This window comes from Rhipicephalus microplus, chromosome X, assembly GCF_043290135.1.
Source record: "Rhipicephalus microplus isolate Deutch F79 chromosome X, USDA_Rmic, whole genome shotgun sequence".
NCBI classification, from domain to species: Eukaryota; Metazoa; Arthropoda; class Arachnida; order Ixodida; family Ixodidae; genus Rhipicephalus; species Rhipicephalus microplus.
In genome coordinates, this window is record NC_134710.1 from 497,809,136 (window position 1) to 497,827,771 (window position 18,636).

The window sequence follows — 18,636 nt, forward strand, 5'->3', positions numbered from 1 at the left end:
CCTTTTCCACAGCGACCCTGGTCAAAGCTTCACATTGATTTTGGGGGACCATTCCTAGGTCACACATTCTTGGTTATTGTGAATGCGTTCTCAAAGTGGATAGAATTCTTTCCTGTCTTCCACATCTGCAGAAGCTACCATTTCTGCATTGAGAATTGCATTCGCTCAGCATGGCCTGCCTGATGTCATAATTTCCGACAACGGTTCTGGCTTCACCAGTGCCCAGTACCTTGAGTTCTTAACTTGAAATGAAATACGCTACATGCTTGTAATGCCGTATCACCCTGCCTCAAATGGTGCAGCTGAACAAGTTGTACAGACTGTGAAGAAAAAACTCAAGAAGTCTGGTTCTGGGAACTTCCAAACACAGATCTCCATTTCTATTCCACTATAGGACCACACCACATGAAGTGACAGGTCGGCCTCCGTGTGTTCTCTTGACAGGAAGAATGTTCAATACTCCGTCGGATGTCCTCAGGCCAAGCCTGCAGACATCTGTATTCCTAAAACAACTCAAGTAGTTGTATGCTGACAGAGGGTCCTGGCAGGCTCCATCACTGCAGCCAGGTGATGACGTGTATACGCTCGCAGGGCTACACCCTGGGTGCCTGCCAGTGCTGTGGACATCACTGCGTCATCAGCCAGAGTACGTTTTGAAGATGGCACATTGGCAAACCGACACAGCGACCACTTGCGCCTTGTGCAGACAGAAACATTGGCCTCTCCTGAAACTGCTATCGCTGCAGCTCCACCACAGTTTGAGCCGCCGCTCCTTCTTGCACCAACTGTTCCAGAAGTACCTCATTAGGAACAGCTACCTGGAACTAGCTTCTCTGGGAGTAGCCGTGCGACGGAGAGCGATGGGACTACGCTCAACAGTGGTGTGCATATGAACAGTGACTCTGTTGTGTCTACGCCTAGCATGCCGAAGTTGCGACGTGGCACGAGGACTAGGAAACCAGTGAATAGGTACTCCCCGTAGTCTTCCTCCTAAGAGGGGAGGAGTGTTACAATGTTAGCTTAAATGCAGCGCCCCCACGTGGCACTGATAGTTGTGTTGAGCTGTGCAAGCCTGGCACAGCAGGGGGTGGCCATTTTGGAAACATAAAACACTGTGTGTTGTGGGCAAAGGGCTCAACATGTTCTCATGTTCTTCGCGGGCCTGATGGCCTACTGTTCATGATAGTCACTACCGCCTGGCCATCCGTTAATCTACACATGTAACAGGGACATCAACACCATTGAAGCTTACATGAAGCGAGTTGGCATGAAGTGCGCGCCCTCCAAATCGGCATACATCCACATGACACCCAGACATACCCGCTAAGCCAGGACTCTCATCTTGGAGGGCGAGCCCATCAAGCGGGCATTTCATCTGCGCGTGCTTGGAATGTGCATACAGGAAACAGCAGCATGAGCATAGCGCTCTCTAACCTCATGCGCTCCACCCGCAGCGTAACGGGGCTTATTCGCAGAGTTTGCTGTAGTTACCTGTGGGGCATGACTGAAGCAAATACTATGCAATTAGTACACGCTTTTGTCATTAGTCGCACAACATATGCCCGGCTTTTAAACTACGTGGCGTCAAGAAGTCGAACAAGTAGACCAACTATAATCAGAATCGCCTGTGAAGCGGCACTCGACCTACCCGAGAACACGAGTACGACCTGACTGCATAAATTGGGCATGGCAAAACATGCAGCGGCTACGCTAATTGCACTGCGTGAGTGACTTACAAAAGACTTCTTAGGACCGTTCGACCTAACAGAAATTATGCTACCTACTCTCACCACAGTTCTGCAGCGATCAAACCATGTTACTGCCATCTGAAATTCGAGAGAAAATCTACGTGGCCCCTATCCCCCGCCACATGCACCCAGTACATAATGCGACACGAAGACGCGTCCAAGCGGCCACATTAAAAAAGCGGCGGGATGATCCTAATACGTACTTTACAGATGTCAGTCCCTACCATCACATGCAAACATGGTCCCTGCTTTCTCAGCAGTTGTGACTAACCAACAGCGAACAATCACTGCAGTGTCCATTTGCACGAGATCAATTGTAAAGCCGAAGCCACAGCTATAGCTTTGGTTATATGCGCTATAGAGGTCAAGGGTGAATCGGCATTTATTCTGACAAACTCACAGGATGCCTGCCGTCTTTTTCTTGACGGGGTCGTACCGCGGTAATACCCCGCCAAGGAAGAAAAGACGGCAGGCGTCCTGCATTGCGTATTACACAAACTGATGATGGCTCTCACAATGGATCATGGCAGGCATGATGCCCGGCGCACTCGGGAGTTGAGGGCAACGAACTGGCCGACCGTTTGGCTTCAGGTATTACAGGCCGAGTCACAGACCACGTCACCCGGGAGGACACTTAATTCGACACCTGGTGCACCAAGACAAATTCTGAAATTTCAAAGACTAAGTAGGCGAACTAAAGCTCCCTCTCATCCTAACCTACACAAAAGACAAGCACGGAACTGGTGTCGCCTGCAAACAAACACTGATTCACATTTACACAGGTTACACAGAATGTACCTTCACAGACACAGCGACACACGTCCGTGGTGCTGAGGTACACCGACATTGCAGCACATTACATATAAGTGCACACAATGTCCGGAGAGTGCGATCTCACCTTTGTTTATTAGAAATTTTTTGAATTGGTCATGGGAGGCGCGGCTCGCAGAACTGTAAATGAAAAGCCGATTGGCCACCCCTCGCCAGGCGCGGCGAGCTGCTGTGGCTAGTGGGGCCTTAGAGAAGGGGCACCACCCACCATAACCTTACAAAACTAGTCCTGATATAAATGTTTTTTTTCTTCTTCTTCTAGTATTAATTGTTGTAAGCATTCCCCACAAACGTTACACGTGTTTGGCGAAAATGCCTTGTGGGGTTGATTCCTGCTTCTGTTTCGCTCTATCGAGTGTTCTGTTAATGGTATCTGGAGATGTCGAGAGCAACCCTCGTCCAGAAACCGATACGGCACCCACAGGTTCTGACAGTGCCTTTCTTTCTTTTTTTCTTTATTTATTTGTTTGTTTCTTTCCTTTTTTTTCTGCCATTCATCCAACTGTCCATCCGGCTAACTAGCCACCTACATCTGGGTGCATTAGTTATTGCCTCTTAACTTGGGTGTATCCGAACCTGGTCTGAGAGCTGTAAGAGAGTTGCAGGAATATGATTGCCTGGTCGGGATTTGAATTGCCTGAAAACTGGGAGGACCCTTAGGCTTTGCCTTTAAGAGTTGAACCCGGTAGTGATATCCTATCCTTATAGCGCATATATACAATCCCACTAATTGTTTACCTTTTGTAGTATGACGTTACTCGAAAAGTTGATGTTGTGGGTTACTACAATGTAATCGATAAAGTTGAAAGTTACTTGAGTGCGTTCAGCTTTTCGGTAGCATGCGTTAAACCACGCACAATCATGCGTGTGAAATCTTTTTGAACTTGCTATGTACCCACTACGTGGTCATAAAAAAATACAGAGATGTGTGTGCCTTTTGTAATGAGTGGCTTGCTTCAAAGGGAGCACTGACATCAAATTTACTCATGCCAAGATTTTCGCGTCTGCGAGTAGCTTTAGGCCCCGTAGTAGCAATTTGCGACCTAAAACACAACTGAAGGATGAATAACTATCGCTTCTATTGATTTACATCACAGGTATCTAGCACTATTTATAATGGCCGGCAATCCCGCAATTTTTAGCGCTGGGAGCACCAGCGGTGACGCTACCTCGCTGTCACCTCCAGATCACGCCACAGCTGACCACTTCTCCACAGAAAATAGTGATGTCAGGCTCAGCTACTCCACAAACGTTTCGTCTGCTAGGCGGACACATAAAGTCATGCCTTGTCACCTGCATTGCTGTCGTCGCCGTACTAAGTGTCGACTCAGGTTCAATACGATAGTCTGAAGCTTGGAATACCCACGATTCGCAATGTCGCGAATTATTTTTGCTTCGATCAACCTTTTGCAGAACAGTGATTTCGAAACGGATGCCATTCCAAGCGGCACTGCTAAAATGCATGAGGATGCACGTTTCAGCCATGTTCGCTCGTGTGTCTCAGTTAGCTATATTGGTGTGTTTTGGCGTGCAAAGCATTCAGGTATACACAGAGGGGTCAATGCAATATAGCTATCGCGAATGACCATCGGTGGAGAAATAGAATCAGTTTTCTACTTGCCAGGTTCTTTTTTGCGCCTCCAGATAGCCCCACCTATCCAGCGTCTTGTGGTTAACACGGTATTACCACTTTTACGTGGTCGCAAAGTCTACAGATGAACTAAAGTTCAACGATACCTGCATGTTACTTGTTAGTGATAATATCTGACTATACGCTGTTTCACTTTTGATAGCTTGTGGTCGTGTTGATGTTTAACACATGCGTGATATGAAAAGACACCCTCATAGTGCTTTTTCCTTGCTTCTAACTAGACGACTGCACCTCACCTGCAACTCACGATTCCCCAACATGCTGACCGACAAGCACACATTTAATCATGCTCTTTTCTTTAGCCGTTCTCTTAAAAGTGGTTTTTATCTTGATAATTTCACGAAATCATTCAAACCGGTGCGACGAAGGACAGACGCGACGAGCGGGTGCATTTCTGCGCTTCAGAGGCAGTCGGCGCCACAATAAGAACACTCGGATCGTACACGTCATCACTACTAAGGCATCATCACTCAGGATGGTATTTGTGGAATGTATGACACCGAACACGTAGCACTAGTGTCGATGCCGCAGGGCAGTATATTTTCCGTTTTTTTCTCCTTCGCTTTTCTACGCTGTTTGTCATCGAATTAAAATAACTTCCACGCGACAGATGCCGTTCTAATTTGGCCAAGAAGACCTATGCATATCAAGCGATCAAATAACGGGCACATCTCGATCTTGAAGTTTGATGTCAGTGCTCCTTTAAACCACAAAAGTCACTAATATAATCACATGTGCTCGCCTGATGGCAATGTACGCTTGTAACACGCAATATTACTGCGACATTACATGTGGGAGCTGTAAAAGAGTTGCATAAATATGACTGCCTAGTCACGATTTAAATAACCTGAAAAATCTGGGGACCCTTAAGCTTTGCCTTTAAGAGTTGAACGCAATAGCCTGTACACAGGACGTGCGTGTTTGTAAAGCATAAACATTATTTTCACTGCACTTCCAAGCGCAGCAAGTTATCTTAACTGCATATTAAAGCAGACGCGTGGCCGTGTGATAGAACACCTGCTTGTTACAGAAACTGCCTGGGTTTGATTCTCACTCGGACCTGGAAATCTTTATTACTTATTTTAATTGCATGTTTCTCGATTTATCAGTCATGCGAAATGTGATAATTTTTCTCTCACAACCCACTGCACCAACGTCCACGCCGTAGTTTCTGCGAAACGAGCTCTTTAGCACTATCCCACTTAAATATTGTCGCGCACGTCATCAAACCCTTTCCTTCAAACACGTGTGGCACATATACTCTAGCACTTGGATATGCACCACAGGTGATTGACAATTTATGCGTGAGTGTAAAGAGAAACTAATACGAATAGCGTACACCAGATGAATACAAATATAAAGATTAGAATCTCATCATGAATTGAATCGAAGTGTTCTTACTGGCAGTCAGTAAACAACAGACCCATGCAAAGTCTTATGGTGCTATGCAGGCGCTGTAACTTCATCTGCAGTTGCCGTGTTGGCTATCTCATTTTATAACAAATCACTAAATCTTGTTAATGACATTTGTGCATAAAAAAGAACAAGAACTTGAAGGGGAGAAACCATGATACAAGGGCACACTCGTGGCATCTCCCCATCGTGTTCCCTTTATTTTTTTTGGCGGGAGGGAGGAGGGGCAAATGCCATTCACAATGAAATACGGTCTCGCCCAACGCTATGACACAGAGACACAGACGTCATGCTGGGTTAACGCCATTTGGGGTTCTAATGTTGGCTCCACTTCAACAGCAGTCCAATTAAATTTACGTTCCTATACTTCAGCAAGGTGTGTTGAAGAAACCTTGCTCAGCCCTTGGGAGATTTGCTAATGACAGTCAAGTGTGACATTCACATCATCATACCATAAAGCACAATTGGTTTCGACAGGACTGACGTCTGTGTTATGAGTGCTGACGTTACGTCAGAGCATAAGTTACTTTGTGTGGTAACCAGTAGATGCCAGTGTAGTGGACCTTCCTGGTAAACCAACGTTGTGCACACAACTACTTTGCCTAACATCAATATACCTTAAAGAAAAAAAAACAAAAATAGACATAAACTTCAGCATTACGCTTTGCATAACCAACAGCTCAGAATAATAAAAGAAAAACACTTCAGCCATATGCTGATGCTGGTAGTGCGCACGTTAGTCGTGGTGTCGTTGGGCAACTATGATCAACCAGTTCTCACATTTGCATTTTTTTAGATGCATCAATGTGTAAAAATGTTTTACATGTATGTTTGCTGAGGGCTACATGCATCCGCCTTGTGACGCTATGCTCAATTAAAAGAGCTTGATGGCAAAACTTTTTATGCATATCATTGGTGTGTGGGATCTGCCGAATTTTTTCCAAGATGATTTCTACCATCACTCCCTTTATATTCCCGTGACCATGCCAGTACGTAAGCTTCACAACGTGCAAGCCTTCGCAACTCCTGTTAGGAGAAGCAGTCTGCGAGGCGACTATACAAACGACAAAACAATTTTAGCTGGACTATAACAACAGCAGTGAATGAGAACCTGCACGAACTAAGAAGCACAGTGAAAAACACAGAAATCATTGTAGCAAATATAGCTACAAAGCAAGGTAAAACCAAGGTGTAGGTGTGGAACATTTTTGATAAGTTCTGCAGCAATGTCGGTGGCAAGGGCAAATGCTTAGCACCTTTCCAACACACGCCTCCACAACAAAATAAAGAAGTTGGGCTAGTTGTTGGTTCATGCTTGGGACAGCACAAAAAAGAGATTAACGCAGACACGACACAGGCACTCAATTTGCAGCTGAAAATTTATTTGAAGGAACACGCAATTATACCAAAAAGCGGACCTAGTCCCGTGGCATCATGGCAGTCGCATCATGACACCTGCATAGCAGAGCAAACAGGGTAAAAATATTACCTAATCAGGACAAAATGCAACACGTGTGTATACACCTCAGGAAAATAACAAACCCTTTCCAGGCGCATAACAGTAAAAAAAATATAATCACTCAATGCGGCAGCGCTGAACTGAAGTATCAAACTGCCTTTTCACCAAGGACCACCAAAGGTTTACTCAGCACCTTTCCCTTAGAATGCAAAATGCTTTCATCAGTGCATTTGTCCTGATGGCCAAGCAAACAAGTGGTTTCCTCTGTCATCGGCTGGCGGCCACAGTGCCTAAAATGAGCTGGCAAGGGCAAACCGCCAGAGGTCGTAACGAGGACAGGTGTTCCTTTACTCTCATATTGATGCACCGCCCGATTTGCCCTATATACCCTCTGCATGATACTAATGCTACCCTATATGCAACACATGATTTACATTCAACATATCTATCTTCTTTTTCTTTTATGGACAAAATGTGCAGGTCTTGCACGAACCAGAACATCTTCTACACAAGCTGGAGCAAACATAGGACATATTATTGGGAGCTGACATTAGAACACGCAAACCATACCTATTTGTCATATTCCCCAAGCAATGGGAAAACTTATGCACGTAGGGGACCACAGGTGCAGAAAGCAAATGCGGCTTTGATGGACGAACTTGACTTTGGGAGTGAATAAAGTTAATTTTTCCCTATCACCTAATTGATAGCATGAATATGATTGATTGTGAGTAGCCTGTTGGAAATCCTGCTTGATCCTTTGGCAGATTGAATTCTAATGTTGACTCAATTCTATTAGCAATCACCTTTGTAAATAGCTTCTAATGACAGAGAGCAAACTGATTGGCCTGTAATGTTCCATGCCCTTGTCATGCCCTTTTTATGGATTAATATGATGATAGCATTCGTCCAAGATTCTGGTACCCTCCCCATCAGAAGACACTTCGTAAACAGGATGGCTAGCTTTTCTAACACAATCTGTCCTTTGTCTGTCAGAAGATCTGATGTGACCCGATCCTAACCAGCAGCTTTGCCTCTTTGCATTCCCTCCAAGGCTTTCCTGACCTTTTCTGTCATTAGTGATGGGATGTCATCTGGGTTACCAATAGTTCTTACATTATGGTCGTGGTTGTCTCGACTACTGCACAGATAAGCTTCATAGATGGAATCAGAGCACTGAAGAAGCTTCACACTGTGGAATCAGGGCACTGAAGAAGCATATATAAACATCCATGAAGGAATCTACAGAGGATGAACTGCCACCATAGTGCTTTATGAAGAAAGCGACGGAATGCCAATAAAAAAGGGTGTAAGATAAGAGGATACAATCTCCCTGATGCTATTTACCGCATGCTTAGAGGAGGTTTTCAGAGACCTAAAATGGGAAGAATTAGGAATAAGAAACAACAGAGAGTACCTTAGTAACCTGAGCTTCACGGATGACATTGCATTGCTGAGTAACTCAGGGGACGAATCACAACTCATGATTACTGATTTAGACAAGGAGAGCAGAAAGGTACGTCTTAAAATTATGCTGCAGAAAACTAAAGTAATGTACAACAACTTCGAAAGAGAACAGCACTTTGAGATAGGTAATAGTGCACTTGCAGTTGTAAAAGACTACGTCTACATAGGACAGAAAGTAACCGTGAAGCCGAATGAAATTAAAGTAACTAGAAGAATAAGAATGCGGTGGAGCACATACGGCGAGCATCTCAAATCATAACTGGTAGATTGCCACTATCCCTCAAGAGATGCAGCTGTATATAACAGCTGAATCTTGCCAGTACTTACTTATGGAGCAGAAATATGGAGGCTTACAAAGAGGGTTCAGCTTAAACTGAGGATGACCCAGCTAGCAATGGAAAGGAAAATCATAGGGGTAACCTTAAAAGGCTAGAAAAGAGCAGAGTGGATCAGGGAACAAACCAGGGTTAAGAATATCATAGTTCAAATCAAGAAGAAGAAATGAACATGGGCCAGGCACGTAGCACGTAGGCAGCATAACTGCTGGTCATCAAGTGTAATTGACTGCATTCCCAGAGAAGGCAAGCAAGTTAGGGGGAGACAGAAAGCTAGGTAGGCAGATGAGATTATGAAGTTTGCGGGTATAAAGTGGCAGCAGCAAGCACAGGACCAGTTGACTGGCGGAACAAGGGAGAGACCTTTGTCCTACAGTGGGCATAGTTAGCCTGACGATGATGATGACACCTAATTTTGATGTCAGTGGGCACTCGGCAGCATATATTAGCCAGCTTGGAGAAGCAGCGTACTTGGCCGGCCAGCGTCTCAGTGACAGTGAAAGCATTTCCTTGCGATGACGAACTCAGCGCAATGAACAATTGCGGAATGCATTCACAGCACCAAAATAATGCTCTTTTATCGTCTGTTTTCTGCGCTGTCCGTCATGTCATACAAGCTCGCCCAAGTTTCCCATACAATGACAAAACCTTCCACGAGGATGTGCATTCATATGCTGTAGCCGATGAACCATTTCCAAGTTTCACGATCCACCTTCTCGCAGCCTCTATACCGGTGTGACATCAGGTTCTGTTGTATCACGACCTCGTATACGTCCTGCAATGTGGCACCGACCACAGCCTATACCAAAAAACACTGCAGGGCTCTCGAGGGCACAGCCTTCCCATTTCAACAACACAGCACGTGGCATTTTGGTGTTCAGCGCACGTCGGTGCTGACAACGCTGCCTGCACATCACGCCGACGGTGGCACCAGCCCTGCATGTCGTGGGCCACGTGGGGTCGAACACAGAGGAGTGACGGGAAGAATAACATTGGAGGACGGCAAAATGGGTGCCTGATATCCCAGTGGAGATGAAGAGAAATGCTGGCCACGCAGTGACTGATGGCAGTCCGGGAAGAAGTTACCAAATCAATAAGTTTGCAGAGATAAAATGGCTCGCAAAGACATTGGGAGAGGCTCTACAGTGAAAACAGACAGTAACAAGACAAACTTGGGCTTCATGATAGACCGACAACGCAACCACACACGGAGAAAAGCAGGTATACAACGGTGATTTAAACTTTCTTATTTCAGAAACAACAATTATAAGAACAGCCACCTTATGCTTTCCGCATGTGAAAACTGAAGAAACGCAAAAATCAATGAGTACCAATAAAAAAACGCAAAAAAAACATTGTACATCAAATTCACATGTGCTAGTCTGAAAATTCCGGGTTATAATCATGTAACTTCACCAATGGTTCACTATTACATGAATAAGATTGTTTTTTAATGCCTTGTTCGAATCTCTAACAAGCATTTTTTATGTCTCTTCAAAATTAATCCTTGTTCACATCTGTCTCTGTTAACACGCAATGCCTGATGAGCATACCTTCTGATGTTGCATGATTGCCCTATGTTCTTTTAACCTAATGTTCACACGCCACCCCATTACTCATTTCTGACATAAGAAAATTTAGTGATACATGTGTTTTCCTGCACTACCTACTTTTCTCTGTCTGTGCTGCTGGTCCATCATGGTCAGATGATGAAGTGAGAGAAGATGCCACATTTGTTTATGTAAATATCGAAGGAGTCTTTTGCAGAGACGAACTGCGGCAGAGAGCGCTGGCGAATGGTACTGCTTCGTTTGCTTTAAAGCCACATAAATGACCCAGCTGCAACATTGTACTCAGTTGCTATTGATTGGGTACATAACTGGAGATTCGTTTCAATATGGATCATGATGTCGAGTATTAATAATGGCATAGCATCGCACATGTGCTAAAACATGCGGCACAGCACATTTCTATGCCCTCCTACCACTTTGCCTGTTTACTTGACGACATTGTGGATTACAGTCGAACCCCGCTACAACCAAACTGACGGGACGCGAAAAAAATTTTGTTAAAGCGAAAATTTCGTTGTAGTGAAATCGAAAAAAAAATATCGCTGATCTGAGCTAGCGAAACAAAGGAACGTTTATTCTCAAAATTAAAAAAAATGTCTGCTACTTTCTATTCTTTCCCAGCAATGTCGCGACGTGATTGTCGCCCATGCATAGCGATGCCATGGTGAAAAGTACACTGAAGCAACATCTAAAACCGCCTTTGTGAATGAACCAAACAGTTGCATTAACACGTTAACACCAGCAGCTGTCCGCAATCAAAAGTATCCGACAATGCCGAGATGGAGACAGGGTATTGTGGAGCGGTGACTTTTGCATTATTCTATGTCATTCTTATCATACAGCACTCATGGTTAGCTGATTTTGCTGATAATGCAGACAAACAGCCGCTCTGATTAGTAGCCACACTGGCCAAGCGCGAACATAATGATAAACATCAGAATCGGAAAAGGCATCGTTCCGCAGTTGCACCCAGCAGCTGCGTAACGGAAACCATGAACTGAGCGACTCAGTTTCAGCTTCGGATCGTCTGCTGCTCAAGCAAGCCAGCGGCAAAAGTAGGGCAGTCTCATTGCCATCGCTATTTAGTAATGGCGGCGCCCATGCCTGCTGAACAGCGGCGGTATAGCGGCGGTTTCTGGTGGTGCCAATGCATGTTCTAACTTCGTTGATGTATTTTCAGGCTCTAAAAATACATCGAAATGTTAAAAATTGGGTTTACTGCATAAGAATAAGTTTCTGAGCCTGGAATTGCATTGTAAAATTTCATTGAAGCGGGACGATCAAAGAAAATGTGTTCGTTGTGGCGACATTATTTATGAATTGACTCCTATAGATTGCTGAAGAGGAATCGTGAATTTTTCGTTGTCGTGGAAATTTTGTTGGAGCGAAGTTCGACTGTATAGTATACTCGGTGACAGCTTTTTTTGACAGTACTGTGGAAGCTAAAGAGCCGAAGTGCATGCCTGCTACTCTATTTATTATAAGACCTACACAGTTGCAGGAAGTCATAGGTAAAATAGAGTTATTCTTCACATTGCAAGAATGTCTTCCTTTTTTTCCCTATTTTTAAGATAGCCCCATCTTTTCAGCACACCTCTTTTCCAAAATAAACATGGCTTCTGCGATGTAGTGGGGCAGTGTATGGACACAAACGCGTTTTTTTTCTAATATAAACTATACTCGTATTATGACACTCAAATGTGTGCCACACCATTGACATATGTCTTCTATTCACTTTTCTTGTGTATAATTTTGTAAATGCATTATTGATGCAAGCGAGCGAAAATCAAATCGGCCACAATCTGCTTGAGGAGCACTACGAATGTGCGGAAGACGTGCCTCTGTACTCCCATGTCAAGAAAATTGTGGTCGCCAAGTATAGACACTGTATTGCGCTTTGTTCTGCGATCAACTCTCCTCTACGGAAAGGTCACGTTAGTCTTTGTCACGTCGTTTTGAAGCATGCAGAAGAATAATGGCCGACTCACCCAACCAGCAGCTGAACAGGAGTGGCCACCAGGAGTGCTTGCTCACTAAGCTTCTTGAGCCGTGCTACACTTCCAGCCAGCTGGGGGTAGTGCAGCTGCAACTCCGAGCACAACTGAGTAGCCAGTGGAGCAATCTCTGATGACAAAATAGCCAGAGAAGCCACAGTCACATGAGGTCACAGAAAATTGATCTGATTGGCAAGCAAGAAAGAGGAAAGGGGAAAGCACTAGGAAAAAGAAAACACTCTCACGTGATCCCACACATCAACTGACAGGTGTCGTTACTGCCAACATTTCATATAAAGTGCTTGTCTCATTCTCAGGTGTCTGTACCACCCTCTCCAGACTGACGAGTGATCAATAGGGCATGAATGCCGGTTGAAATAAAAATTTTGGGCCTTCAAATATATTGTAACATTTTGAATGAGTTGTGAAGTGGTTCGAAAAATGTGTTTCTGACACTCAAACAAATTTCAATATTATTGCTCGTTGTATGTAACATCAAACTTGCATCATAAAAAGCAACATGGCATTCTGCATATGACATCAGAAATGTGATGGCATTTGTGGCACGCTGAATGCATTGTGCTGAAACATGCATATATGCATCATAGTCAATAACTACGATGTGTTCATGTCAAGGTGATAAGCAGAGTGTTCAACACATGAGGCCTTCTTCCCAATGAAATGCGACCACAGCAACTGAATAAAGGAGCCTGCCAAGCAGAACACTACGCATTAACCACCGAGACTGTTTTGAATTTAGCGTACACTTGGCCCTCAGGAACACTTTCGTGGCCGCACCTGTTCCCATAGTTAATATGCCCATGATGACTTCAAGTTGGAATTGTGATGCTCTCTGAGTGCTTATCAAGCCATCCAAAGGGTGTTTTTTTATCAGTTTCACTTGTGAGTTTTTTTTTCTGCAGCGGAAAAATTTTCAAAGCTCGTTCCTTGTCATGTAGCAGTTATTCCATACATGGCATCAATGTGGCGCACGCGTGCTCTTCAAGAATGGCAAATTTTAACAGATTCCGATTAACCTGAGCGGGACTCTTTGAATGAAGGTAGTAGTACAGGTACGGAGGATGACTTGGATTTGTCAGATTCGAGCAATAACGGCTAAGGTGCGTCAAACAGCCCCACAACATTCACTGGTGAATGTCATCTTCTCCTAAGGCTGTATTATTGCTGCCACATGTCAATGCAAACAAAACCGGTGCGCACTAAAGGTTCTTGTCTGGAAGGTGTCAACTTTGTTTAGGCGAGAGCATTTACTCCGTTTGCTGCAGAAATAGCGGAGTTCTCTCTGCAATGATGGTGCAGAAGTCGCTCCGGAGTGCTGGCTGCTTCGAGTTGTGCTTCATCACATATGTCATGAGGGAGACACAAGCAACTATGTGTGGATGCATATTTTCGACGCACAGTGAACAAACCTTGGTTTTACCGTGCCAACCTGATAGGCACCAGAGGTTACATTACTGTACGCATTTAAATAGCCTATGTGGAGCTTATAATCACACTATTATTTTATCAGGACCTTGTGTTCAAAACGCATGTAGCAATTTGTTAATGTTTATCCTGTGCAGAGTAGCACTGATGTTTTTATGAATTTATTTTTCTTTCTTTATGCATTTTTCAGTTTTTGATATTTTTTATACCATTCGAAATAACTACATCGTTTGAAATCAGTACTCTTAGAAGAACCAATCCTTTCTCTATTATTTAATACCCTACCCTTCAGCATCCACTAATTCCTGGTACAGTTGCCAACCAATAAATCGAACACCGATAATACGGACATGCCCGTTAATTCCGAAAGTCTCACGGCACGGCCGATAGGCCCATAGAACTTATGTGAAAAGACAACCGATATTTCAGACAGTGGCCAGATCTGCATTCGATAATCCAGACTATGTTTGAAACTAGCACGCACACCGAATCAGCCACCATTATCTCCTTTGGTACCCATATCACACAAAGTATGGCCTCAGAGATGACAGACGAAAGCAAACAGGTGATTTGTGAGGCTTTTTGATCTTGGAGGCACTGTTCATCTGTGGGTGTTCGTATCGACATCGCGAACATCTGATGTATCCCCGCGGTGTTATGGTTATGGTACTGTGCTGTTATCAGCGCCATTCTGTCGTATGTGTGTGTCTGCCGTACTGTGTTCTCCTGAATTCTGTTTGGGCTCTGTTTTGTGTTGGGACCTGCTTTATTTTGCGCTCTGCTGTGCCCTCACAGCCAGTGTCAAAGACCACGCCGATGACGACAAAACGCTGCAGTCATACACAATGCTGACCATGGCAAAGAAAGCTGTCGTTATTCTGCAAGTGGTTAGTGATCGCCTGCAAGTCGAAGTTGCCCAAGAGTTCGAGAGTTCAAGAACCCGACACTGCAACTGAAGAGCCTACTCGCCCAGCACAAATTCAAGTGCGGACGTTATTGACGATCTGCGATGCTGCGGTGTGCCAATTCCTGACGCAGTTACGTTTGAAGATTTCCCAAATGTCGACTGTGATGTGTCCTCGTGTGCCGAATTAGACAACGACAATATAATTGAGCAGGTTGTGCAAACGACAAACAGTGATTTTGACTCTGATGATGATGACACACAGTGTGCTCCGGAGCCATTGCATGCGGACCTGTCTCGAGGCCTCGCAGTTCTTTCAGCGTCGTACCGGTGGTCTTACAGTGAGCATACCCCACTGGCAGAAATACAAACCTACTTGGTTGTACTTTAACAGAAGTGCGTGCAGCAACGCACTGACAGCTTTTTACGGCGTCCGGGGCACTGAAACACCAATAAAACTACTTTTCTCTGATGCATTCATTTTTTCGGACATGCGATAAGTCGGACTTATTTACATTCCCTGTGGAGTCCAAATTATTGGTCCTCTACTGTATGTAAACCCATCCGAGAAACAGAATAAACCTGTCAATGAAAAAACTGCTTTTGAACGAGCGAAAAATTTCAATTCCTTTATTTTCTTCTGTTTCCACCAAAGATGATGGTGCCCTTCAGTCTTTTTCTGACACTTGCGATCTCCCTCCGGTATCCAACCCATTAATCAACGAAGAAGGAGCATTAAATTGTCTTGTACATATTGACATTGTCCCGACAGCCTTCTGAACGAGTTTTTATATAGATATGCTCAATGGGTCGCAAAGTATCTTACTATAATCTTTCCATCTTCAATTAACAAGGCTTCATTTCCTTTAGCCTGGAAAGAAGCTAAAGTGATTCCAGTTCTTAAAAGTGGTAACACTTCGTAAGTGAGTAGCTACAGGCCCATCTCTCTTACGAGTACCTGCTCCAAACTTCTTAAGCATTTAATGTGCAAGCATCTGTCTAACTATTTATACACAATTTATTATGACCAGTGCAACACGGTTTTCGCAGGGAATTATCTACAGCAGTGGTTCTCAACCATAGATGTGTCGGGGACCCCTTGTGGGCTGGTGAAAGTGATGACCCCTTAAGTGAAAAGGAAGGAAGGGGGTGTACATAGGTAAATTAACACAACTGGAGCGTGAAACAGGTGCCTTTTATTGCTACCAAAAACATCAAACAAACGTGCCACATCACTTCATTTCAGACAGTTGATCAATACATAGCACAGTCACGCTTAAATTTAAGCACTACTTGAAAAAAAAAAAAAAAAAAACGCCGGTGAAGGTTTCGTGTATCATAGAAATGGCTTCACGGACACTAGGAGGTCCGCGGACCCCCATTCGAGAACCATTGATCTACTGTAACGCAGCTTGCATTATAGTTCACGATCTTGTGCAAGCAATTTAATTGCAGGGAACAAATTGATCTAATATTCTTGAATTCTGGCTTTGATAATGTCTCACATCTCAAACTCTTAGTGTAAATGAAATATTCAGAAATTTACATATTACTCAATGGTTCACTTCCTACTTCCATTCTTGTAAACAGTACGTACAAACAAGTAAACCTAACTTGACTTCTAGACCCGGTGAAACCAGCATCCCTCAAGGCAGTGTTCTGAGGCCTTTTTTATTTCTTATTTATCAATGACCTGCCCTATATATAACAAGATCATTTCCCTGAGAGACTAGTTAGACCTGAACAACAGCTTAGAAAAATTTTCCTTTGGTGTAATGAATGGCAGATGACTTTAAACCCCTTAAAATCAGTTTGCATGAGCATAGAAAAAAAAACGGTACCTCTGAAATATAATTACAATATTAGTCCCTTGATAAAAAGGGTAACAGAATATAAATACTCAGGGTTAATCTTGACTCCAGACTTAGGTAGAACAGTCACACAGACGTCGCCTGTAGAAAGGCAAATAAAACTCTCTGGGGTACATGGCGCAACACCCGAAGTGAACAGTACGCAATGCTATACAACCAATAATCAAATATTCTATGGTAGTAAGGGACACCGTCGCTAAACTATATAAATTGGACTAATTGCAAAGGATGACTTCTGGGTTCATATTAAATAAATACATGCACTTTGCTTCCAAACTTTGCGACCTTGTAAACCTTGACTTCTTAGAGTTCATAACTATGTACGACTGTTTAAAATTTCAATTCCTCATTATTTATAATTTGGCTGAAATTAACTCTCTACATTTTTTTTGCATTTTTTCCAGATTCCCGCTCTAGACACATAGTTTGTATATACAGCAACCAGCCACCTGAAACAATGCAATTAAATACAGCTTATTTTCATGGGCAATTAAAGAATGGAATGAATTGCCAAACCCAGCTGTCATGTCTTCCTTTATCACATCTTTTTCTGAAGCTTCCGAATGGCTTATTTTCTCTGAACTACATGCATCATAGCACTCATTTTTATTCCATTTTATTCATTCTAGTCTTCACGATGTCAATGTATATTGCCTTTCCTTTTGTCAATATTTGTTTTCAATATGCATAATGTAAGTGTACATGCCTGTGTTTGATTTTTGTGCATAATGTTAATGTAAATGCCTGTGTTCACTGTACGTCTCTATTTTGTAAAGTATTTCATGCCCATTTTTATTTATTTAATTTTCTTGCTGGAATTTCAGCATAAAAGTTTGTGCTATCTTGTAAAATTGTATGCTTTTTTTACTCCTGTAAATATCCCCACTTGGGGTTGACCATATTAATAAACAAACAAACAAGTGTGAGCTGAAACACTGAATTCATGATCATTCAACGATTATTCCTTGACAAGTTTAACAATTATTTGTCCGTGATGAGGTGTAGCCAACTGCAGAGAAGTGTCGCAGTGTTTGGGTATGGGGATAATTATTTGATTTTAATTCACAAGTCATGCACTGTACAAAGCAGTGAGCACATTCCAAACGTGTTTAAAAAAAAAAGAACGGGACTAAAACTCATTTTTGAGGTTCCTTAATTGGCAGTTTCTTGGTTTATACTTTCAGTTTCACTGTGGGTTCAGTGAAACCAGTATTTAGCATTGGCGCAATCGAATATTGTTAAACGAAGAAATGAGACATCACACTACGCATGGCATCGGTAAAAGACTTACGGACACATGATGAGCAGTAGTTTCCAGCTGAAAATTGATCGTTTCTAAGAGGCGAGGTATACTGCATATTGTGTGTAGCATCCATTTGCAAAAATCAGCTCGCATGACAAAGACGTACGTCACATGTGAATAATGATCCGTGTAAATGTGAATAATGAGCCAGAAATCACGCAGCTATTTCACATATCTAGAAAAAGTCGCATAGCCCGAACAATGTAGGGAAACGACGTGTGGTGAGGATTGTGGTTGCCGCCACAAATTAAGATTCATCACATTTTTTTCCATTGTGCACAAAAGGTCGCAAAAGTCTGCAGTGGGCAAATAAAAATGCAGTCAGGGTTATGTCATTTTTTTTCAGTTGTGTAGAAGTTAAATGCATATTTATTCTTTATTTTTTTGGCCACATGTACATCTGCCAGACTGGTCTATGTACACGTTCCCCAGCGAGCATCGAAATTCATTGAATGGAACCGTGTCACCTCACCTCACTATGTTAGGCATGCAAATGTAATCCAGTTGTGGACACTAATATATCAACTGGCGCAGAAGAACTCAGCCAGAAGCCATCGTCGCCGTGATCATATGTGATCTACTTCATATTATTTGCTTTCGCTGACTGACTGCATTTATTATATTTTCGACAATCTGCCCCGCT

The 18,636-nt window shown here is 43.3% G+C and overlaps 1 protein-coding gene across 5 annotated transcripts in view; it reads right to left on the reverse strand.

The window, feature by feature from the left end:
* Positions 1-7,004: 7,004 nt before the first annotated feature.
* The window catches only part of Swt1 (Swt1 RNA endoribonuclease), a 323,033-nt gene continuing 311,401 nt past the window's right edge, over positions 7,005-18,636 (reverse strand). For 3 of the 5 annotated variants that reach the window (XM_037412978.2, XM_037412976.2, XM_037412979.2), the window contains 2 exons: positions 12,464-12,599; positions 7,005-7,098 (listed from right to left, as the gene is read on the reverse strand). In XM_037412978.2, the coding sequence (XP_037268875.1) occupies positions 7,062-7,098; positions 12,464-12,599 (173 nt within the window). In that variant the 3' untranslated portion in view covers positions 7,005-7,061. Of the gene's footprint in view, positions 7,099-12,463; positions 12,600-16,719; positions 16,772-18,636 lie in introns of all 5 variants that reach the window. The other 2 variants (XM_075880970.1, XM_037412977.2) reach the window with 1 other exon arrangement.